The 24440-nt window shown below is 48.8% G+C and overlaps 1 protein-coding gene and 2 long non-coding RNA genes across 4 annotated transcripts in view; 1 reads left to right on the top strand and 2 right to left on the bottom strand.

Moving 5' to 3' along the window:
- Positions 1-6749, top strand: part of THBS4 (thrombospondin 4) — a 42805-nt gene extending 36056 nt beyond the window's left edge. The window contains exons 16-22 of the mRNA XM_023618094.2: positions 858-1051; positions 2014-2192; positions 2865-2913; positions 3014-3210; positions 3797-3969; positions 5896-6035; positions 6534-6749. Of these exons, the coding sequence (XP_023473862.1) occupies positions 858-1051; positions 2014-2192; positions 2865-2913; positions 3014-3210; positions 3797-3969; positions 5896-6035; positions 6534-6595 (994 nt within the window). The 3' untranslated portion in view covers positions 6596-6749. The remainder of the gene's footprint in view (positions 1-857; positions 1052-2013; positions 2193-2864; positions 2914-3013; positions 3211-3796; positions 3970-5895; positions 6036-6533) is intronic.
- Positions 3860-6027, bottom strand: LOC138917515 (uncharacterized). Of its 2 annotated transcripts, XR_011425709.1 has the most exons (4): positions 5849-6027; positions 5292-5515; positions 4611-4692; positions 3860-4001 (listed from the first exon to the last, which is right to left on the bottom strand). It is a non-coding gene; the product is annotated as an uncharacterized lncRNA (long non-coding RNA). The 2 variants fall into 2 exon arrangements; XR_011425708.1 differs by lacking the exon at positions 3860-4001 and having other exon boundaries at positions 4556-4692.
- Positions 6750-6773: 24 nt separating the features above from the next.
- On the bottom strand, positions 6774-20163 carry LOC111767902 (uncharacterized). The gene is made up of 4 exons (XR_011425707.1): positions 20014-20163; positions 8827-8948; positions 8180-8350; positions 6774-7901 (listed from the first exon to the last, which is right to left on the bottom strand). It is a non-coding gene; the product is annotated as an uncharacterized lncRNA (long non-coding RNA).
- Between the last annotated feature and the right edge of the window lie 4277 nt (positions 20164-24440).

Raw genomic sequence — 24440 nt, 5'->3', positions numbered from 1 at the left:
AGGGGCAGCTCCCAGCCCAGCACAGCCCATGGGTAGAGCCAGGTGAAGGGAGTATCTACTCTGATCCACAGTAGCCACAGGCGGTCTCCATCACCTCAGGGAAACCTTGGGGACAGGACAGCCTCATCCTCAGGTGGCCATTAGACCTGGAAAGAAGAAAAATCAGGCAGGCAGAGAATGAGGGTTCTGAGAAGTGCTTTGCAAGCCTGAGCCCAGCCTACGTGCCCACCTGTGGGGAAGCACGGCTCTGTCCTCTTCGCCACTCTCCTGCTGGCCCTCACATCCAATCCTGCTTGGGTCCGCTGGCAGGGGATTATGAAGAGTAATAGAAAGGAAAACATTGCAAGGCTTCCTAAGAGCCTGGTGCTTAGAAATGCTTTTTCATCTATTAAAATTGAATATGCACCATTCTAATCACTCAATCTTCACAACAACCCTATGCAGTAGGCTTTGTTATGTTCCCATTTTACGGAGGAGGACACTGAGCCATCGAGAGGTCAAGGATCATGCTTGGGGCCACAAGCTGGTGCGCAGCTGAGCCCGGGTTCACACCGAGCAGTCTACTCCCTGGCCCTCACATTGTTCCCTTTGCACATCAGTCCCAGGGACCGATAGGAGCATCTGGTCACAAAATCATGGAAACCAGCCCTATCTTCCTGCATAGGACCTGATCTACTTGAAACAGGTTGAGGAAGTGGGGAAAATGGTCTCTGAGCCCAGAGGGCAGCCTCATCTAAGGACCTGTGGGTTTGATACTAGACCAAGCCTGGTTAAAACGCCAAACCCAAACTCTCCCTCCTGAGCGCTGGACTCTTCCTGCCCTCTGTGATGCAAACCACCTCTCCTTCCTCCCGCAGTGACGGAGACGGGCACCAGGACAGTACAGACAACTGCCCCACTGTCATTAACAGTGCCCAGCTGGACACTGACAAGGATGGAATTGGTGACGAGTGTGATGATGACGATGACAATGATGGCATCCCAGACCTGGTGCCCCCTGGACCAGACAACTGCCGGCTGGTCCCCAACCCAGCCCAGGAGGATAGCAACAGTAAGTGGGCACAGCCCAGGGCTGCGTGGGACCCCGGGCTCCCTTCAGCCAGGCACCTGGTGGCGCACCTCTCCCAGGGAACCGGCTTCTCTGAGTAGCCACAGCCTGTGTGGACAGTAGACGTGTGGTAGACACTGGTTTCCACCTCTGTCTGAGAAAAGCTGCTTGGCAGCTTCCGAGTGGCCCTAGGATGAGATCCTAGGAGCAGAGAAGCAGCCTCACGCACCTGCTCCAGGGGCTTGGAGAGCTGCTCCACCATCCCGCTTGCTCCTTTCACGAGGAGTCACAGCAGCACATGGCTTAGGTGGGGCCATAAACTCAGATGCCTGCGGGGCCAAGCAGATAAGGAAAGGGATGCACAAAGCCAGAAATGAGGCAGCAGAGAGCTGAGGACTGTGGCGAGCTGGTGGGGCATGCCCATCCACAGCTATGCAAATTCAGATATCTTAATACCATGATGTCAGCGGAACAAAACACACGGTGGGCCAGCTGCAGCCTAAGGACCACCAGAAATTACGGTCTTAGAGATGCTGTGGTGACAATAATTCCCCTGTTTTTTATACATTATAGTCCAGAAAGTGCTAGAGACATTTGCTTGTGTAAGGTCAGGCTTAGAATCCTCCAGTTGGTGAACCCCACTGTCCTCAGAGGACACCTAGAGTTTCCTGTAAGGTCAGTTTTGAATGGTTGCCCTCCACTCTGTCCCCAGGAAGTTCTTTTGATCACATTCAGTGGGGTTCACCAACCCACCACAAGGACTCTGGGGTGGGGGCCCAGGGCCAGCTCAGATGCAGCTGATTCTAGGGCTTCTCTCCCGATGAGGGTGCAAACCAGAGCCCTGGAGGTGGAGCTTGGGCTCTCTTCCGCTCCTTGCCCAGCCCGTTTGTCTGTCGAGCAATGGTGGGGTCTGGGCGGGGGTGTCGGTACGATCAACCTCCTCTCCCCTCCTCCTCCGCACTCAGGAGACGGTGTGGGAGACATCTGTGAGACAGACTTTGACCAGGACCAGGTCATCGACTGGATCGACGTCTGCCCAGAGAACGCGGAGGTCACCCTGACCGACTTCAGGGCCTACCAGACTGTGGTCCTGGACCCTGAAGGCGACGCCCAGATCGATCCCAACTGGGTGGTCCTGAACCAGGTGAGTGTCACATGGTCGGCAAGAGCTCAGCTTTGCCTCTCAACACAGGCCCTTCTGAGGGCAGTAGGTAACTTTGGAGGGTGCTGACTGCAAGCCAGGCGCTGTTCCACATCGCATTTATTCCTCACAATAGCCCTACGACAAAGCAGTCATCAGCCCCGTGGTACGGATGATGAGACTGAGTCTCATGAAGCTTTACTGGTGGCTCACGGAAGCACTGCAGGAGGATGGCTGAGATTGCTGGCATTGGGACCCAGGTGGTCTGACCCTAGAGCCAGGCTCCTGATCTCTCTAGGAGACTGCCTCCTGCGTGTCCTGGTCACTGTGTGATTGAAGGAGGAAGGCACAGAGAGGCTTAAGCTTTCTAGCATCACCCAGCAAGTCACCTTCATTAGAAGTGTACGTTCTCCAAGTAAGAGTTTATTGGATCAGCTTAAATGACAATTTCAGCAAAATTATTTCTATTCTGCTTTGAACTTTTTTTTTTTTTTTAACAAATTAGTCCTTTCTTTGAGCACATAATCAGGTACAGCAATTCCTCAGATAATGAGATCTTTACGTGGAGGTCAGACATCACTTACCACTCACCCATGACGCCTGAGGTTCTGGGCGTCCTTGAGCTTTCTCCAGGCCCTCTAGGATTGCTCTTAACTCCTCCAACTCTCTCTGCAGGGCATGGAGATCGTGCAGACCATGAACAGTGACCCCGGCCTGGCAGTGGGTATGTCCAGGGCCTCAGTTACCACTTGTGTAGAATTCACTCTTTCCAGGTGTTCCTGTGGCTTGTCTGCCTTTCTAATGTCTTATCCTGATCTCTGCAGGGTACACCGCTTTTAATGGAGTTGACTTTGAGGGGACCTTCCACGTAAACACCCAGACGGACGATGATTATGCCGGCTTTATCTTTGGTTACCAAGACAGCTCCAGCTTCTACGTGGTCATGTGGAAGCAGACAGAGCAGACGTATTGGCAGGCCACCCCGTTCCGAGCTGTTGCAGAACCTGGCATTCAGCTTAAGGTGGCGGTTTAAAGTCACTCGTCTCCCTTCCTTCCAGGATCTTCACCCTCCTTTTAAATTCTGGTTTCTCCCATTTGGCATTTAGTTCATCCGAGAAGTTGATGCATTTGTGCTAGTGTTCAGGTCAGGGCCCTGCCTTCATTCCCACGTACGAGCTACATTCTAACCCCTGGGTGCCTCTAATGGTGAGAACGTCAACCCGAGTAAAGATTTGGGGGTACATCTTCAGGCACACCATGTTGGAGATGGGCTCGTCTGTTTCCTTGAGAGGGCTGACTTTGAAGGCTGAGCGGCTACGCCTGTCCTTCCTGCTGGGAGAAAAGGCAGACTTCAAGCCCCCATCAGACAAATGTGGGGAACGATGGATTTACAGCAGGAAAAATGTGGAACGGGCTAGTGGAATATTGGCCAGTGCTGATTACTAATGGGTTGGGGTCACCTCAGTAGACATGGCACTTAAGTGGTTATGCTTTTGTCTGAATCCAAGGCAGCCAGATCATCCCCAAGAATTCACCACCCTAGGCACCCAGGAAGGGTGGATGGTCTGTGCATTCTGTTCTAAAGCCTTGCCTGTGTCATTGTCCAGGCCGTGAAGTCTCAGACAGGTCCAGGGGAGCATCTCCGCAACTCCCTGTGGCACACTGGGGACACCAGCGACCAGGTGAGGCTGCTGTGGAAGGACTCCAGGAACGTGGGCTGGAAGGACAAGGTATCCTACCGCTGGTTCCTGCAACACCGGCCCCAGGTGGGCTACATCAGGTAGGCGGAGGGCCCGTCTCCTCACCTGGCACCTGAAGCAAAGCGCCCGCTCATTCAGCACCGCAGAGCCCTCGCTGCCCTGAGCAGTCCTGACCCTCAAGGGCATGCCAGGATTTCTGAGACCTCAGACTGACCACTGGACAGGAGGGCCAAACTGGGGGTGGAAGGACCTTCACAGGGGGAGGTCTCAGCACTGGGGGCCTGGTGCACTTGAATGGTGATCCCTCCTGCTGTGCTCTCAGAGATGCCCGAGCATGGACACACTGACCGGTATGGGGTGGGACGTGGGGCTGAGTCTCCATCCACACCGCCCCTGCAATCCCTCTGGGCCCTGAACGATCACTTATTCGAATATGCCCCACTGCACCGCAGGGACTCCCTTCCAGTCCGTCTTCCCTCCTGGACTGTAAACTCCGTGAGGACAGCGCCTGTGTCTTAGTTTAGCTTGGTCCCCAGTGCCTGGCACGATGCACGCGGCATGAACTGATCTTCACGTGTGCCAGTGTCATCTGCCTATTTTCCTAGAGAACTATTTCAGAACAAAAGCTAAAAACTATCCCCAGAAGTTAGGATGGCTTAGGACTACATCTCTGAAGTTCAGACTTACGTATTGTGCTTCCCGTCTCATTCCTCAGACTTACAGATCAGCGCCCACGCCAGCCTCCGTAGCGCATTTGGGAAGGTATACCGATTGCCTTCCGCTGACCAGGGCAGGAAAGCAGCCTAGTGGAGAAAAGGAAATCACGAGGGCTAGTTCATGTTTTGCTCTTCTCTGAGACATTATGTCAAATGTTCTGTGTTTGTCTCACAGTAACGTAATCATGTTCTCAGCCCGATTAAGCCTAACACCTCTTTCTTATAACAAATATTTTGAAATGTACCCTCTTCTGTCCCAAAATGAAATCATAGAAAATAACCTACCTGCACCTATAATTTTAGAAAATCAATTTGATCCCTAAGAATATAATAGAGAAAAGAGAATAATTTATAACAAAATCTTGTAAACGCTTGGGCAGAACCACACCAGAACACAGAGTGAGACAGGCACTTGCGCCGTTACCTGGAATCACTGTGGGGGTGACATTCTAACACAGGCTGTGGTTTTGGTGACTTAAATACTGCAGTGGTCTTGCCAACAGTGATGGGAATTTCTATAATGGTGGACAGCTCTTAATTTTCAAACACAACAAAGTACTCAACAGTTTCTCAATTTACCCTAGAAAATTCACTTTATATTAAAACTGCAATAAGTACTTGATGTTCACAAGTGAAAACAAGTTAGTTTCTAGGCCTGGATAATTGTACACAGGCTCTTCACTTACCCAAGTGTCTGGAGGAACATTCCAGAAGTGTATGGGATGCAGGAAAAGTTTTGATTGTTCTCTTCAGGATATTGTAAGCCATCAGCATCCCTGGCTTCTGTCACTGAATGCCACAGTGACAGTCATAAATACCCTCACAAATTTCTACAGCCTTGCTGAGGGCACGCTGTCACTCCTGATGAGAATCTCTGCTCTGAGATTCCAACAAATGATATCAGTCAGACCTAAGGAGAGGAGCCGTTTTTCAGCATGGTGTCTAGACAAGGTAACTCACAAGACAATGAAGTCGCAAAGCCTCTTAGTCCTGGGTCGTATTGCGACCCAGCAAGTTCCCATCAAGTTTGACTCTGTGCCCAACATCGTGTTACACCTTTGGAGAGACAGAAGATAGAGCACATGGACACACAGTCCCTGACCTCATGGAGCTTCCAATCTAGCAGGAAAGGGGGACAGCTGGAGCACAGTGCAGGTCTGTGACAAATGGAGTATGAAGGAGAGAAAGATGCGGGTGTCTGAGGAGTGGGACCCTGGTCTCATGATGAGCACTTCACCCTGACCTCGGTTTGAGTTTCACGGAGACCCGCTCGGGCTGTGTTGTCTGCAGGGTACGATTTTATGAAGGCTCCGAGTTGGTGGCTGACTCCGGGGTCACCATCGACACCACCATGCGTGGAGGCCGGCTTGGCGTCTTCTGCTTCTCCCAAGAAAACATCATTTGGTCCAACCTCAAGTATCGCTGCAATGGTAACGTACAGTCTTGTTACTGCAAGTATTATTACTTGAACTAATCAAATAATGCCACCTCATTTTTATAGCACACTTTCCTCCCAGAAGCCCAAAGCTCATGCACATTAAAACCTGATAGTCCCTGTGTCACCAAAGTGAAAGGTAGATTTCACTTTTCCTGTTTGATGGAGGAGGAAATCGAGACCCATGGAATTAAACTGCTTGGTTTAGGATTCAGTCAGGTTTAATTTACAGGCAGCCTTTATTTTCATATGGCTCAAACATAATCAGACTAAAAATTTGCTCTGCCTGCTAATTTTCTCGAGGCCTGTGAATGAGCACTCCTGGGCTTTAAGCCAACAATTTGCAGAGCAGCCTGAAGTCGAAAGTGGCTGCCCGGGCCAGCTGGGCAGGCTGACACTGACCCCTACAGGATGCCCGCACAGCAAGAGAGGGACGGGCCTCCAGGGTGTCAGCAGCCTCACTAACCCCCGCTGTGCCTCTTCTTGTTTGCAGACACCATCCCAGAGGACTTCCAAGAGTTTCAAACCCAGAATTTCGATCGCCTGGATAATTAAACTGAGGAAGCAATCCGTAACTGCTTCTCCAAACACTAAAGCCATGTATTTTTTAACTTCCTTCTTTATATACACTGTGGCTTTCTTTTACCAGCCCAAATATATCAAACTTTTTATATGAATGTGCCAATAAAGAAGAGATAATTTCTAAAAACCGTGGTACTCAGACATCACTTACGTGCGGCTCAGGCTCGGATGGTGTGTTGTTCTCCTAGGCAGCCACGTTGAACTCGTAGGGGGATCTTTTTCCTCAGACCAGGTCAGTGTGAGATGGAGCGTGTGCGTGACTCAGAAGGCCCAGCCCAAAGGTCTCACCTTCGGTCACTGCAGTTAGCATCATACAGAAGCCTAACTGTCCATGCTCACCTCTGCAGCCTCCTTATTCTGGGTAAGGAGCCTCAGAAACGTGTGCCAGGGGTACCTTCCCTCTGAAGACTTTTCCTGACCAATCCTGGGCCAGATTTGCCCATTTCTTTCTGATACCCGCCCCCACCCCCGACACCTTCCACACAGACTATCCCAGCACCTTCCACTGGTTATCACTCTTACGTATGTATTTGGCTCCCCCTAGTGGATATCATCTCGTTGAGCATAAAGGGCCGTGTCTTACTCCAGTCAGTATCCCCGCTGTGTCGCATAGTACCTGGCATATAGTAGCTATCAGTAGAAGTTTGCTGGTCAGTTGGATGACCGCATCTTAACTAGAGGTCAGTAGTGCAGATGGATCACGTAAGCCCTCCTACGACTCAAAAGCTGCTCACCACACGTGCCCTGACCCCAGTGGTGTCAGTAGCGTTGCTCTATGTACAGGGTGGAAACTTGCCTAATTGATGCACTAGCCTTTCTGCCATTCCATTTGTAAGGCAAAGATCCAGGCAAATTTTTATAAATTCCCTAAGCATTTTGTTTTAAAGAATATTGCTGGGTAGTAACATATCCTCCTATTCCATAATTCCTGGAAATATCTTAAATCATAAATAAAGGATAAACACTCCGAACACAGTTTTATCACAGTTTCCGTCGTCAGACAGCACCGTGGCACAGTGTGAGCAACGTGAGAGACGGAAAGCCTGCAGGGGTGTGGGCTCACAATTCAGGGAGAGCGATCTCCCACATCCGGGTCTTCAGTGAGTGGACAGAACTCAGGCCTGTCTACACGTTGTTCCCTCTGACGACACTACCTTGTCTCCCCGGGGGGATCCTGCTTCAGGAGCAGCCGCCCAGGGATTTCTGGGCCATATTGCTGCCATGGGCTTTTTTCCACCTGTGGTTCCACATCTACAAATCGTTCCCAACTCCAAAAAGCCTGGGAAAGAGAAGCAAGTTTTATTGGGTTGGAGGTCGTCATCTCTCAATCTTCCCCTTTTCCTCACTTTTTGTGTCTCACTGAAAGCTTATTTCCTGAGCCCTTAGGTTCTCTCTCGCCCACGTGGCCCTCCCCCCCCCCCCACCCCCGGCTCTGTGGCACAGTTGTGTTCTACCTTTAGAGCTATTTTAATGTCCTTTCTCCAGAGTCCTGGCCACTTTACTAGGCAGTCTGTGCCTCTTCCTGAGGGGTTTCATTCTAATCACTGAAGTACATACCAGAGCCTGCACGTGAAATACACTGACGTCCCAGAGGAAAGTGTGTTGGTTGGTCAGATCTGGATGTGAATCTCAGCTGAATTCTTATAATATCTTGATCTGACTTTCAGTGAACCTGGTTTCCTTATCAAAACCATCGTGTGGCTCCTATTTCTCCCCTACACTGCGGGACTGCGGGAAAGAGGAGGCAGCCTCCCTGAGCACGCCTCCTCTCGCCCTGCCCCCCCCCCACCCCCCCGGCCCCGCCATTTCCCTGCTGCTGGCTGTGCAGTTGCTCCGAGAAAGCAATATATCTGCAGGAAAGTTTCAGCAGTTAACCAATACTTTTGTGTCCATAACCATGCTAGTACCATGGCCCACAGGAGATCTAAAACATGACTCCAGCCTTTAGGGAGCTTATTACATTGTCGGGAAGACAAAAGTTATTATATACAAACAGAGAACAGATAGAACAGGTAGATCCAGTGGTGTGCTGGGGCCGGTGCGTACCAGATCATGAGAGCCAACCATTCAATTTTCAGGAATTTTGTGAGCAAGTTGTTAAACTGTTGATAGTTTGAAATTGGCCATGGGGGAAGTAGTTACACCTCAGAAATTGGCAAACACTACAAATCAGGGCTCCAGAAAGTTGACTGTCAAACACCTACCAACACAGAACTCGGTACACTCTTGTCTTATTCCTAGTCATCCCTCCTCAATATCTTGGAGGCTGGTGTAGAAATCTTGGAACTTTCAGGAAACTTCCTGTGTAAGCAGTGAAGAAGTATTCCTAGAAGAAAACGTAGGGAAGCAGCCCCTCAACGTTGGTCCTGGCAATAGTGTTTGGGATGTGATTCCAAAAACACAAACAGCAAAAGGGACCACATCAAACTCAGAAGCTCCTGCACGGCAAAAGACGCGATTAACAAAATGAAAAAACAAATCACGGAATGGGAGAAAAATTTTGCAAACCATATACTCAATAAGGGTTAATAACCAAAATATATAGAGAACTCGTACAACTCAAGGAAAAAACAAACAATCCAATTTAAAAACAGGCAGAAGAACTAAATAGACATTTTTCCAAAGAAGACAACAAAAGGGCCAACAGGCACATGAAAAGATGCTCAACATCGCTAAGCAACAGGGAAATTAAAATCAAAACCATAATGAGCTAGCACCTCACATCTGTTAGAATGGCTATTATCAAGACGACGAGAGATAACAGGTGCTAGCAAGGACGTGGTAAAAAGGGAACCCTTGTGCACTGTTGGTAGGAAGGCATTGGTCCAACCACGACGGAAAACAATATAGATGCTCCTCAAAAAATTCAAAATAGATCTACTATATCATCCAGCAATTCCACTTCTGGGTATTTATCCAAAGGAAATGAAAACAGGATTTTACAGAGATATCTGCACTCCCATGTTTATTACAGTGTTATTCACAATAGCCAAGAAATGGAAACAACCTAAATGCCCATCAACAGATGAATGGATAAAAAAGATGTGGTGTATGTATACAATGGAATATTATTCAGCCACGAGAAAGGAGGATATCCTGCCATTTGTGACAACATGGGTGAACCCTGAGTGCATTCTGTTAAGTGAGATAAACCAGACAGAAAAAAACAAATACTGTGTGATATCACATGTATGTGGAATCTAAAGTCAAATTCATAAAAAGCAGAGAGTAAAATGGTGGTGACCAGAGGATGGGGAGTAGGGGGATAAGACTGACGTTGTTTAAGGGTGCAAACTTGCAATGAGTTGTAAATAAGTCATAGAGATCTAACGCACAGTATAATGAATATAGACAACAGTATTGCACAATTGTCAAACTTACTAAGAGACTAAAAATCACCCCAACCACTAAAAACGAAAGGATAGTTATTGAATGTGATAGATGTGCTAAATATCGCTACAACGGCAATCATAAAGGTATCAAATTAACACCTTGTACACCTTAAATTTACACCATATTACATGTCAAATATATTCAGTTTAAAAAAAAAGAAATAGAGAAGTGGAAAAAGTTGTGAAAATCAGGAAGGCCTTGAGAGAGGCCAGCCAGATGGCCGCTACACACTATGGGAAAGGACTGGCAGGTGTGGCGCCTTCTCCCACAGGTCCCACCCTGGGATGTTTGAATGTTTATACTCAACATTAGCACAGTGACTCAAATTCCTATGAGAGTTCCATTCAGGTTAGTAAGGTCCTCATTGGGATCTTGTTAACACCTCTAGGAGTCCAAGCCATCACTCACACACCAACTTGGATGAATTCATTGCACTGCCTAGTCTCCCCTTCCGACTTCTCCCTGAGATCAAGGTCCTGAGAGGACCGGAAGTGTGACTGGGAAAAGGAAGAGGCACGCACTATGGGGAAAAGACTTGCCTGGGTAGAATCCACAGGATGTGTGACGGGTTCTTGGGGCAGGAGGAGGCACGAGGGGCATCAGGAGGAGGCCCCAGGGCACGGGGGCAGGTGCACAGAGTGGGGTGGAGTATGTTTTGTTTCCACCCAAGAAAGAGAAAGGAGGCTCTTCCTTCTCCCCTCCCAGGTCATTATTCCTATATCTCAGAATTATTACAGGCAATTGTCCTTGGCTTAATTTTGGCCCTGGGCTCTAGAGTCAAGGAGAATGAGACAGATGCAGAATCCAGCCACCTCTTATTTAAATATCTGTAAGCACTTTTTATGGCCCAGACTAGGAAGATAACTCAGAATATACTCAATGCAACAAAATAAGAAACTTGTCTAGAGGTGAGGACAATTGAGAACCAGGACATTTATAATATGAATCTAGGGGCGTGGGGTTGAGGGGCCCCTGTTTGGAGGGCACACACTTGGGGTCCCTAAGAATACCAGGACTATAAAAGAGGGCTCAACCTTTCCTTCGGAGTCATGAGAAAAATCGCCTCAGTGAACAGCTCCAAATCTTACATCACTACCCAAATCTTTATAATAAACAAAATCTTGATCAATAAACAACCTCAATCCACTGAGAAGTTTACCCCAAAATGTCTTGAGACAGTATAGTTTCTTTAGTGGGTAAATGTCTTCCATTCCTGAGAAAACTTAGAATTCAGCGTAGAGATGCTGAACCCACCATCCTAATATTTTTGAGTGGTATTTGGAATTATCATTGAATATGTGGTATTTAAAGAACTTGAAATATTTAAGAGAATTTGGCATATTAGAAAATCTAATGAATTCAACTTGTGATTTCAAATAAAAATGTATCTTTGAGTATTTGATTTTAGGCTTGTGTTTTAAATTAAAAAGTATGTGAGAATTTGGCTAAATATATAAATAACAGTGAAGTGGTTAAGATAACTTATAATTCTCAATATTTATAAATCTGTATATTTAAAAGAGTTACTTAAGTACCTTGGTAGTTTTTGTTAAATGACAGAAAAATTAAATTTATAAATGAAATTTAAACATATTAAATTTAATATTACATATTAGCATGGTATTTTATATATTATAGACTAATAAATTTACAAATGCAATTTAAAATGCCTAAGGAGATTTAATTAACAAAGTTTGCAATTGGGACTGTACATTAATCAAGAGCTTAAAAGTGATTATAAATTTTGCTACAGAGTAATAAGATTTGTGTATTTATAGAGTGCAGTAGAGTAATAGGATTTTTAAGTTGAACTTATAAACTTAAGGTTTTGAATTTGTATCCTTAATTAATCAAATGCTAATTTTAAAAGCCAAAGTAGCCATAAATTGTGTTTTCTGTGTACAAAAGCTGCCCTCATTAGCAAAATCGAAACCAGCAAAAACCAGCCCAGGGACAGTCAACACTGACAGGATGATTTTATTTGGAGGGAGCCTGGGGAAAGACATCCTCAATCCCTAATAAGTGGCTGGCAATTGTTCTAGAGCACAGCCCATTTCTACAGTGGGGACTGTCACTGTGCAGATGGGGAAAGCTCTGGGGCGTCACCAAGCAGCTGGCTCAGCACTGCCGAGTGGCCTGGGCAATCCTGCTCGCAGCTCTCAAACCCCTCGTTTGCCAGCCACACGGACCGACGACTGCACTGGCCCCGACCTGGGGCCCCGAGTAGGGATGTGGCAGGGAGCACCTCTCTCTCCCCTGCTCCCTATGTTAAACCTTATAAGGAGGCCTACACAGGTCCACTTCTCTGGAGGGGTGGGGTAAATGAGGCTGCAGAATGAAAGCCCACCTCTTCTGGCTGGACCCTGACTGAGAAGTAACTGCAGCCTGTTTCTCAGTTTATCGTAAAAGAATGAAAAGTATTTTCCTCACATCACCCACCTCCTCAGCAGTGTAGTGGACATGAATCAGGCCTTGAACCCAGGTTTATGAGAAAAACCAACTTTAATCCCCAAATTTCAACTTGTTTTTATTTGGAGAGCTCATTCTGCCAGACTCCAGAGAAACATTCCTTCAGCCTTTCTCTGGGTTTCCACTCTCCTCCCAGGATTGAGGCTCTAGGATGCCTTCTCAGCCCCACGGTGTTGCTGGGTTGGGCATCTGTCCACTCAGATTCCCCCGACACGACCATGGTCAGCACCCACCCCCCTCTCCCTGAGGCTGAAAGACGACAGCTGAGGCCCCCAAATCTGTCTGAACCTGGGCGGCTCGGCTTTCTCTCCCGGCCCTCACCTGTGGGGCTGCAGGAAGCCCTGTGGGCTGGCCTCCCCTCCTTTTGCTCTGCCCTCTTGGTGTGGGAGGTCCTTCCCTAGTCTAAAACTCCTGCACAAGTGTTGTTTCTATAAGAAGGAACAGAATAGAATGAAGGTTACGAACGTGTCAAAGAAACCAGTGAGCAGTTTAAATTGGTTCAGCAGAATATCAACTGAGAGAAGTAAGGGTGATTAAATGACATAAATGGAAAAAAAATAAAATAGAAATAAACAGCCTTGGCTTTATCTCCCAACTCACATCCCCAGTGCTGGACCCCAACTCAGCTTCTTGAGCCACTACAAATTGGACCTGCGTTGTTCAGCTCCTACTGTTTGGATTAGTTCTTAAAAGTAAAAGACGTCTGTGTTTAGACCAGACCATGTCCTTCACCCTCGAAATTCCACAAATGGCCCCAAGCCGAGTGCTCCAGCGGGTGGTGGAGCCAGGTCCCAACCCTGCTCTGGAGGGGAGCCCCCGGAAGTCACAGCCTCAGTTCAAAGTACCCTGAACGATGGGTTCATTTCCATCCTTCATCCACGCTGTGATCTAGCACGCAAGGCTCCTCCTCCCTGAGTTTAACTTGCTAACTGAAATCCAATTTATACACCATAAAACACAACAGGGTGTCACCGTGGGAGCGTGTGTGTCCACAAAAAAAGCCGTCCAACTAAGTGGGAACATCCGTCTGAGATCCCACGTCTGGAAAGTCCCTTCCAGCCCTGTGGTTTCTGTGAGCTCCTGGAGGAAGAAGATTGTGCACTGTTCCCCTCTGTACCCCGCCCTCGGGCCCTCAATGAAATGTTTGTCCAGTTGGAAAAGCCAACTGCGCCAAGCCCGATAGCGGGAGGCTTCACATTCTCGTCTTTCTCCATAGCGTCCCCTAGGGGGCAGCAATTCTCCAAAAATAGCCCTATTCTGAATAAGCTCCTTTTTAGCTAAAGATGACTCTTAAAGATCATTAAAAGTAAAAAATAACAACCACAATTTATTAAACACTTACTCTATGCCTAGTGCTGCGCTTAAGAACTCTTATTTACCAAAACATACAGACTGAAAAAAAAAAACAACCTCACACAAAACATCCTAACTGAATTATTTCGAATTAGGCTCTGAATGAACACTGAAGTTTCATTCTCTCAGCTGTCTTTCAGGAATCGCCTAAGAGGACTTTTCCCTTGTCCCTCAGCCTAAATTCACATGATAGTCTCCTCTGCAATCCAAGCAAAGAGCCAGTCGTCCACCCATTCATCACACTCATTCATTCTTCAAACACCCATTGAGCAATTACTATGTGCCAGGCACTGTGAGGGACACAAAAAGGACACACATCCAGTCGCCTTTAGTCCAGCCTCTGTATGAGTGAAAGCCATTTTCATTCTAATACTGAGTATAATTGCAAAAGCGGACTTTATTTTAGAATTGGATGAACCTTGAAGCTGATCTCTGGTTCCCTTGCTTGCTCTCCACTATAAGGCGCTTGTCTATTGGAAGAACCTCTGCTTACTTAATCCTGAGAGCTTTCAGCTGGGTCAAGAAGCCCCTCGTCCTGAATGCGCCACCAGGAGGCACAATTTTGCAGGGAGCAGAGGGCAGCTTCCCAGGCCTGGAGAGGTGGCGGACAGAAGTTGATTGGGTCAAAAACTGTTTGGCCTGCGCCGTGTTTTTATTGTCATTGGGTTTTTGTTTGTTTGTTTTGTTAAGGTGAGCAAACATGGAAAACTTGGAAGAGTTCACATAAAGCCTGGATTTCCAGCTTCTCTTAAAAAATCGAAAGCTCTGACCTCCCATCTGCGTTCCTACACAGGAACCCTGCAGAGGGCGGTGTCCCCTGCACCTCCCATGCCCATGCCCCCCCTCTTCGCTCATTCGGCTCCTGCCCGGCCCCTGTGGGTGACCGAGTCTGGGACCCTGGACTTGCCGTGTCCAAGGCCCTCAGCAAGGTCTACAGGGAGTGCAGAGAGGGGTGTCCACTCCACCCCTCGGCTGACAGCCTGGTAAGTAACGTGTCCTGGTCCCACAGCTAGTGGATGGCAAGGCCTGGCCTCTAACCCAGGTGTCCTAATGCCTTGTCCCAGCCCGGTTCCACAAGAAACAGACAGGCTAATTGAGGGCGAGTTATGAAAGTGGGGGCGGTTTCAGGAAATGGAAAGACAAAGAGTGCAGCATCCCTCCCTACGTTCTTCTCCACTCCTCCCCAGCACCACCAAACCACACAAGAGAGGGGAGCTGTTCCCACCCCTCCCGCCACCCTTGACAGAGAAAGTGGGGAGGGTGGTCACTAACACCTGCAGAGGGTAGGGGTGCAGTGAGGGCTGGCCCACCAGAGCTGCAGCCTTGGGGAGAGGAGCACGGCCACCCTGTAAATCCCCAGGAGAAGCCAACGAAATTAACAGCCAACCTCAACCTCCCCCACACGATTGCTCAAACCCAACCAGAGCCAGGTGCAAGGGGGGCCACTGATGGAGAGCACCCATGCCAGCCCCCCAGACAGAGAGCAGGATGGAGAAGGTGGGCAGGACACCCAGCGCTTTCCTACTCCACCTTGATTTGGCTGTACGGCACCGCCCCTGCCCCAGGCATCGGACCAAAGACAGGGAGGAAAAAAGACTAACAACAGTAATTGCTCCGTTTAGAGAGCCTTCCAGACACTTTGCACACATCACCCCTAATCCTGACAACTACCCTGCAAGGGGCGGGGGGAGGGGAGGGGGAGAGGAGAAGAGGATTCCCTTTCTGTAACTGGAGAAACTGAGGCCCAGAATGGTAAAGGGACTTGCCAAAGGACACCTACTTTACAAATGGCAGAGGCAAGATTCAAAGCCGCGTCACTGGCTCCAAACCTGCCATGATCCTGTGCCTACAGAAGAGAGTCAGCAGTTGTGCAGGAAAGAGTTCACACAGCAGGCCTGACCCTGCTCTCCCTGAAAAGCCCGCTGGCAGAGCTGGCCCTTGGCTGGTGTCTGAGAAACCGGATTTCGGAGGCTCCCACCACTCCCAGAGCTGGTAAGAGCTCGCTGGGCCTCAACGGTGCAACATGGTTTATGCTGAGCACCTGCCGTCCTGCTGGGAGCCTGGAACTTGGGAACATGCTGGGCAGAGAGCGCTGACGTGTCCAACCTCCAGGACAAACCTGGGCACTGAGTGTTCAGTGAGCTTCCAGGTAGGCATTTCACACGGGTCGTTGCAACTCCTTGCAGAGAGAATGAAACACATCCCATGTGACCCTCCAGGAGAGGAAGCTGGGAGGCTCCGCACCTGGTTCCCTCGAGATTTTGCCCCATGCCCCTTTTCCTTTGCTGCTTCTGCTTCGTATCCTTTGCTGTCACAAACCATCGCTGTGAGCTCGACGATATGCTGAGTCCTCTCACCGAGTCACGGAACCCGGGCGTGCTCTTGGGCACCCCTGAAATATGGGTCACCTCTCTCCAGCAGCTGAAAGACACCTGGGGGCTTACAAGTGAAAAGACTAAACGAAACGCTCTTTCCACATCCCCAATGAAGAAATAACGGGAAATTGGGACCCAGAGGTAGAAGTTGAGGCTGATAAACAAAAATTGCCCGTAGAGCCAGAGAAGCAGACGCAAGGTGGAGTCACTGATACTGGGCTTGTGCGGCAAGGGGCAGAGGCCAAAGGGAGAGGCTTATTTGGCTAGCCCTGCACCTGGAGAAATTTAAGGTGGGGACAATGGCTCCCAATATCTGCTCTACCCTTCCTTCACAGTCAGAGAGCCCACAGTTTTATCTGGAACGTAGATGCCTAGAATAAGACTATATCTCCCAGACTTCCTTGCAGCTGAGTGTGGTCATATGACTAAGTTCTGGCCGATCGCATGTAAAGCAAAAAATTCGTGGTAGCTTCTGGGAATCTTCTTTTAAAGACTGTTGATGTTTCCTCTTCATCCTCCTCTCCTTCCTCCTACGCTGGAATATGGATGTAGTGGCTGGAGCACCCGAAGCCATCTTAGGTTGAGGAGGAAACTTTGGGAATCTAAGTGTCATAGCAGAGAACAGGACAGAATTGACACCACGGAGTAACACACTGGCCCTAAAATTTCTACATCTGGACTTTTTGAAAATGAGAGAGAAATTATAGTCTGCTTATTTGGGGCTTTTCTGTTATTCTCAGTTGAATTTAATTCTCCCTAATACAGAAGAGATTGAGGATGAGCAAGTGTTTATAAAGTCACGTATCTAAAACCATAGAATCACCAGATTTTTTATCATAATAAATTTTTTTTTTTAAGATTTCCTTTTTCAACCTCCTCTTTTTATAGTTGGAGAAACTGAGGCCCAGTCCCCTCTGTGGCTTGTCAGGGTCACACAGCCGGTTAGGAGCAGAGCGGGGACTAGGGCCAGGTTTGGAGAACCGCAGGCCCACGCTTCTCCTTCTGCTGTGAGACCCGCCTCAGCCAGGCCAGGCCAGGGGAGGTCCAGAAGGCTGTCCTCCTCCAGAGCACTCAAAGGGAAACGCTGACGGGACACACATGACAAAAGCCCAGGGGTCTCCGGGGAGGCCACCCCCACTTCCTGTTTTGATGGTGAAGACCCAGCAGTGGAAAGTAGGCACATCCTGGGACTTGAGATGCCCCGGCTCTCCTTCTCGACACCTGCCTCTCACCCTCACCAGACTCCACAGCTTCATCTTCCCTCAGAGTTTAAAGCCCGGTCTACTGGGAGTGCCTCTGGCCCATATGGTGCCTAGAGCAGAATCGAAGCTAGATTTCAGCAGCCCCTGTGCCTCTGTGGCCCCCTGCCTTTATGAAGCGCACAGACCAAACAACTTTATGCAGAGGCCCTGGCAACCTCAGGCTTCAGAAAGAGCTCACTGGGACCCAGCTTGCGTCCCAATGCACACCTGACCCTGCTTACATCAAGGGAACTTTTGTTCCTACTGAGAAACACTGTGGCAGATACCGCCACTCATCGCTCATGGACATCAAACTGCCAGCACCTGCAAGTCCTTGTTTCTGAGCGTTCTCTGGTGCTGAGACCTTCTCTGCCTGAGGCGCAGGCTGGACGTGCAGAGGAATTAACAGCCCCCAGGAAGAGCCTACAACCAGCCCGCAGCACCAGGCTAAGAACCACTGCCAACACAACAACACAGAATATTTGGCTGTTGCATCTATTTGAAGGAGCTTTAAGGAGCTTTTCTGTATCCAGCAGGCTTCCTTATGTCACTCCAGGCTAAATTTGTCCAGTTCCACACAAAAGAATGTCCAACCTCACTAGGAACCAAAGAAAGACAAATTTGAACAATAATGAGTGCCATTTTGTACTTTTGAAACTAGGAGCAATCAAGGAAGACTCGGAAGTCCTGTGCTTGAAGGGTTGTACTCATTTATTGCCGCTGACATTGGACCTGAATCCACCACCTTTAGAAAGAAATCTGCTTGGGGCACCAGCCCGGTGGCGCAGCCGTTAAGCGCACACGTTCCCCTTCTCGGCGGCCCAGGGTTCACCAGTTCGGATCCCGGGAGCGGACATGGCACCGCTTGGCAAGCCATGCTGTGGTAGGCATCCCCCATATAAAGTAGAGGATGATGGGCACGGATGTTAGCTCAGGGCCAGTCTTCCTCAGCAAAAAGAGGAGGATTGGCGGCAGATATTAGCTCAGGGCTAATCTTCCTCAAAAAAGAAAGAAAGAAAGAAAGAAAGAAAGAAATCTGGCAACACAGAGAAGAGCGACGAAAGTGCCCACCAGCTTCTGACCTGACAATTGCACAAGCAGAATTTATTCCAAGACAATGATTCAGATGGCAATAAAAGCCATATGTGGAAAGATATTTATAGCAAACTTACCTCTAGGAGAGAAAAAAAAGGAAAAACTTAATGCCCAACAATTGGGAAATTGTAAGTAAATACAGTCATTAATGTAATGGAACATGTCAAACAATGTAAAGTGCCATAATAAGTATTCAGAGAAGAAGATGGAACAGAGAAAGCAGCATCGTGATTGCTGTTCATTGTGGGGCAACAGGGCGGGAACGCCCAGGGAGCTGTCAAATTCGTGTTTTGGTGCCTCACTCTAAAAGGCGAGAGAGCAAACTATCAGAGTAAAAGCAGCTCAGAGAGGGGAGAGAGGACTAAAGGGATCAGAGGAACACTGAAAAGAAAAAAACCATAAATAATACCCTTCAGGAAAGATGCATGCTATAGTCTGAATGTTTGTGCGCCCCCCAGATTCATATGTTGAAATCTCAACCCCCAAAGGTGATGGTATTAGGAGGGGGGCGCCTTTGGGAGGTGATTAGGCCATTAGACTGGAGCCCTCATCAGCGGGATTAATGTTCTTATAAAAAAGGCTCCAGAGAGAACCCTCCAGAGTGAAGACACAGAGAGAAGGCATCAGCTACGAACCAGGAAGGTCCTCCCCAGAAGGGGACCATGCCAGAGCCTTGACCCTGGACTTCCAGCCACCAGAGCTGTAAGCAATCAATTTCTGTTGTTTGTAAGCCGGGCAGTCTGTGGCATTTTGTTCTAGCGACCCAAACAGACTAAGACGGTATGCATCCACGAAACAAGAACAGAATGTTATATTTAGGGAGGGAAAAGAATAATCTGGGGGCTGGCCCCATGGCCCAGCAGTTAAGTTTGCGAGCTCCACTTTGGCAGCTTAGGGTTTTGCTGGCTCAGATCCCAGGTGTGGACCTAGCACTACTCATCAGGCCATGCTGAGGTGGCATCCCCCACAGCAGAACAAGAAGGACCTACAACTAGAATATACAACTGTGTACTGGGGGGTTTTGGGGAGAAGAAAAAAAATAAAAGATTGGCAACAGATGTTAGCTCAGGCAAATCTTTAAAAAAAAAATAATCAGGGGCTGGCCCCGTAGCCGAGTGGTTAAGTTTTCACACTCTGCTTCAGCGGTCCAGGGTTTCCCTGGTTTGGATCCTGGGTATGGACATGGCACCGCTCATTAGGCCCGATGAGGCAGCGTCCCACATGCCACAGCTAGAAGGACCCACAACTAAAATATGCAACTATGCACTGGGGGCATTTGGGGAGAAAAAGCAGAAAAAAAAAGAATAATCAGAAAACAGACAAGAGCTCTCAGGAGTTAAAATTATGATAGCTAAAATAATAAATTCAACAGAAACACTAGAAGATAAAATAGAGAAACTATCCAGTAGAGGGAACAAAATCAACAGAGAGAAAAGATGACTGATCCAGAAGGCTGGATACCTACCTAATAGGAGTCCAGAGAGAGGGATCAGAGACCATTTCCAGGAGAGCTGAATTGGCCAAACCAAAGGCATGTGCCCGACCCCCATTGAGGACAGAGCTGGGGTTTGGCCCTTTGGGGCCCCACACACGACTCCACCCAGGTGTGTGGCTCCTGAAAGGGAAAGTGACAGGTGCCATTAGGAAGTGAGGGTTAGATGATGGACAGCCAAAAACTATAAATGTCACCAGGCAGGAGCACATGTTGATGTGTAGGAAAACAACACTCTTCTCCAACTACTGATGGAACACCCTAACGAGGATCTTAGCATCCTACCAAATGCAAAATCTCCCCTCTAGACGTTTTGCGCATCATCATCAGGGAGATTTCTTGTGTACATCCTACATGCCAGATGCTTCATGTAGGTTATCGCATTAAAGCCTTACAGCAAAGCGAAAAAGAAAATGCTCTTCATATCCACGTTTGACTAATGAGAGAAGTCAAGAAGCAAGTTCACCCAGCTAATGAGGAGGAAAGCCAGGGTGTGGACCAAGGTCATCTGACCCCGGAGTGAGCCCCCTCCCCCATACCCCACAGGACTCCGCATGCCTCTCCCAGAGACCCAGATGCCCCACCGAGCTTGAGAACCTCCGCAGGGCCACGTCCCAGGAGCACGGAGCTCCGCACCTTGGCTCAGAGAGCCCGTGGCATCCCTGGTCACAAACGGGAGGGACGTCAGACCTCCCCCGGTCAGTTTTTTAGTTGACATATAACATTGTATTCTTTTCAGGTGTACGACATAATGATTTGATAATTGTACTCATTGCAAAATGATCACCACACTGTCTAGTTACCATTTGTCACCACACACAGTTACAAAGTTTTTTTCTTGTGATGAGAACTTATGATTCACTCTCTTAGTAACTTTCAGATACGCAATTCAGTATTACTAACTACAGGCACCATGCTGGACATCACATCGCTGTGACTTATGTATTTTATAACTGGAATTTTGTGTCTTTTGGCCCCTTCGCCCACCTTCCACCCCTCACTCTCTTCTCACATCTCACTCAGGGGCTGCCTGTGGGGTTTCTCAGGCTGTGGAACAGGAACCCTGCTCTTTCCCATATGGGAAGCAGCACAAAGCAGAAGCTCAGGCGGTTTCGAGAGCCCAGACAGCTGACACTTCCTCCCAAGCAGCAGCAGACAAGGCCCCCAGGGCTTCCCCAGCAGGAGAGCAGCTATGAAAGAGCATCTGGGCCCATGGAAGGTTCCATGGCACAGGCTGTGGGCTGGGTGGAAACCGCCTTGGAGCACCCTCCCCCACCTTTTCTGCCTCTTTCTCACTTGCTCCTTTCTTTTAAAATGCTGACCTGGACAGGGAAGCTGTCAGTATTTAAGAAACATTAATTCTAACTCCATCAGGCATGAAATCTCTATAAAAGTTCCTGAAGTGGGTTCCAAGCTCAAGCCACAGATTCAGATGTGCGAAAAACTTTTTTTCCAACACTGAATTTTATTTGTTTTGATCCGCGTCTCACCGACGTGGCAGAAACGTAGTCTGCATTTGGAACGCACTCACCCCCTGATCCTAGGACCTCGTCAAAGTCCCCCGAGCTTTGAGGGGTGGGGTCTTCGGTGTCTTCTTGTTGCCCATGTGTCTGGAGGGGGTCACAGATGGTCACAGAGGAAGGGAGGAAAGTCCTTCAGATCAACACAGTTTCATTGATCTTCTGGTCAGTACTGAGCAAGGGCCAGCGGAATTTTAAAAAGGAACATAATCCTGGTCCTTACCCTCAGGAAGCTTATGATCATTGAAGAGAACCAAGACTTCCACATAAGTAAATTAGACAAGACACCCTTGGGGATGGCACAAGGCCTCGCACACGTCCGTGTGTAATGAAGAGTGAGCCGGGTACAAGAGAAGGAGAGAGAGGCGGGAGGCGGGCGGGGGAGGAGTTAGCACAGGTGGTGCGTCAGCTCGCTAGGGCTGCTCTAATAAAGTGCTGCGAACTGGGAGGCTTAAACGTCAGAAGTTTATCGTCTCACAGTTCTGGAGAATTGGTTTTGGAAACCAAGGTTCCTTCTGAGGGCTGTGAGGGAATGATCTATTCCAGGCCTCTCTCCTGGCTTGTTGATGGCCATCTGCTCCCTGTGTCTCTTTATATCGTCTTCCTTCTGGGTATTTCTGGTTCCAAATTTCCCCTTTTTCATAAGGACACCAGTCCTATTGGATTAGGGCTCACCCTAATAACCTCCTTTTAACTTGATCACCTCTGTAAAGCCCCTGTCTCCAATAAGGCCATATTCTGATGTACTGCAGGTTAGGACTCCAACATTATCCTTTGTAGGGGACACAATTCAGCCCATAACAGGTGGCCTCAGGGAGGAAGGAAAACTTGAGAGACTTGACATTTGCCATTGTGAGGGGGCAGGTTCCCAGGCACAGATGGACACTGGGCAGTTCTGACTTTGTGATTACTGAATAATTCCCCAGGGAAGTTCTTCCAGGGGATTTGGAACTGCAGGAATACCTTCAGGGCCAGAAGACATCACGTTGGGCAGGCCTCCTCCATGCATGCCCCAAATGTGGGGGCAACAGACTGCTGACCCCTGGGGAGACTCTCCCAAGCCATGAGCACTGGCTGAAGCCAAGCTCTCAAATTTTCCCACCAAAGCGGAAATCTGCTGGGACCCACATAAAGACCACAGTGAACACTGGTTCGGAGGGCAGCAAGCAGCCACAGTAGGCTGAAGGGGAGGGAAGACCTTTTACAATGTTTCCACCCCACACACAAACACAGGGAAAATCAGACACCTCCCTCTGCCCACTTGGATGGCTTATGGGTCCAGGACGCAGACAGGATGGAGGGAAGGAGGAGGGCCCCTGGGCCCGGGCCTTACATTCACAAACGGGCTTTATTCTAGACTTTCGAAGTTATTTCCAAATGATGTTTGTTATGAGCCCAACTGTATCTTCCAAAAGTTCAAATGTTGAGGTTCCTAATCCCCAGGACTTCAAAAGGTAACTATATTTGGAGACAGGATCTTTAAAAAAATAATTAAGTTAAAATGAGGTCATTAGGGTGGGCCCTAATCCAATACTACTGGTTTCCTTACAACAAGAGGACAACTGGACACAGGCACACAGAGAGAAGACTATATGATGAGATGGGGAGCAGACGGCCAACCACAGCCAAGGAGAAATGCCTCAGAAGCTGCCGACCCTACACACACCTTGATCTCAGACCTCCAGCCTCCAGAACTGAGACAGATTCTGTTGTGTAAGCCAGCAAGTCTGTGGTGCTTGGTTATGGCAGCCCTAGCAGACGAATACAACGTAAATCCTATTCACACTGTATGTGTTTTTAAACATTAATATTTTCAAATATGAATATTTTTTTAAACTATAACATTTTAACCTGTTCCGGCATTTCTGGACTTTTACCATATTGAAAACCATCACCACCAGCTCTCAAAAAATAAAAGTGGCCCTGTGTCTCTGCACTCCCGAGCTGCCCGGCTGCAGGGCCTCGGCTGTGACGAGAGGATCCAGCAACCCACCTGGCAGCTCTCTGGAGATCTGGAATGACGGTGTGCCTGGACGCAGCCTTCATATCTGGCCCGAGAGCCAGCTGGCACCATTAGACCGAGGAGAGGGCTCTGAGCTTTCCCAGCAGGCTGGCAACCTCCCAACCTCCCTCCTCCCAACCCCCATACAACCATCTGGAAAATAAAAATAATACCTTCTGCTTCCTACTAAGCTCCAGGGACCCTGTGAGGAACAGAGAGAGATTACCCAGTAAGCCCCCCACATTCCTAGAGAAGGTCGCCCTGGAATAGGCTAGTGTCCGGCCTCATTTGCTCTAAATAGCAGAAGTAAGATGCTAACCAGTGCTCTCTCCAGCTGCCTGGCCTGGCCTCAGGTCCATTTCTGCTTCCAGCCCCGCTGATTGCAGGCAAGGCTTCCCACAGGGCCCCCTCGCTCCTCCCTGCAGCCCGTCTGAGGTTCAAGCAACTGAGAGGTGTGTTGAGCGGTGCTATGCAAACCCAGCGCTCTCCAGTCACCCGGGGATTTGTTGGAATGCAGATTCCTATTCAGCAAATCTAGCTGAGGCCCTGAGCTTCTGCATTCCCCCTGGGGATGCAGATGTTACTGGTCCGAGAGGAAAAGCGCTAGACAGTATAGCAGGAGGGGATTTTAGTCTCAAATGCATTCTGGCAGAAACCTGGACTCCCAGTCAAGCAACCTGATGGTCATTTGGAGGGAAGTATGACGTTCTCCCTGGCAGCTCAGAGGGGTGCAGATCTGCCTGAGCTTCTGCCCAGCCACGTTTCCTCACTTTTCAAGGTGCGCACGCAGCGCCAGAGTCCAGGCAGCGTTTATCCAGCTTTCAGTCCAGCCCAGCAATTAATCTTTAGGTCAGCGCTCTGGGAATCCAAAGGTGGGC

Source organism: Equus caballus, chromosome 14 (assembly GCF_041296265.1).
Source record: "Equus caballus isolate H_3958 breed thoroughbred chromosome 14, TB-T2T, whole genome shotgun sequence".
Classification (NCBI taxonomy): Eukaryota; Metazoa; Chordata; class Mammalia; order Perissodactyla; family Equidae; genus Equus; species Equus caballus.
This window is presented reverse-complemented; position numbering and strand designations above follow the sequence as displayed.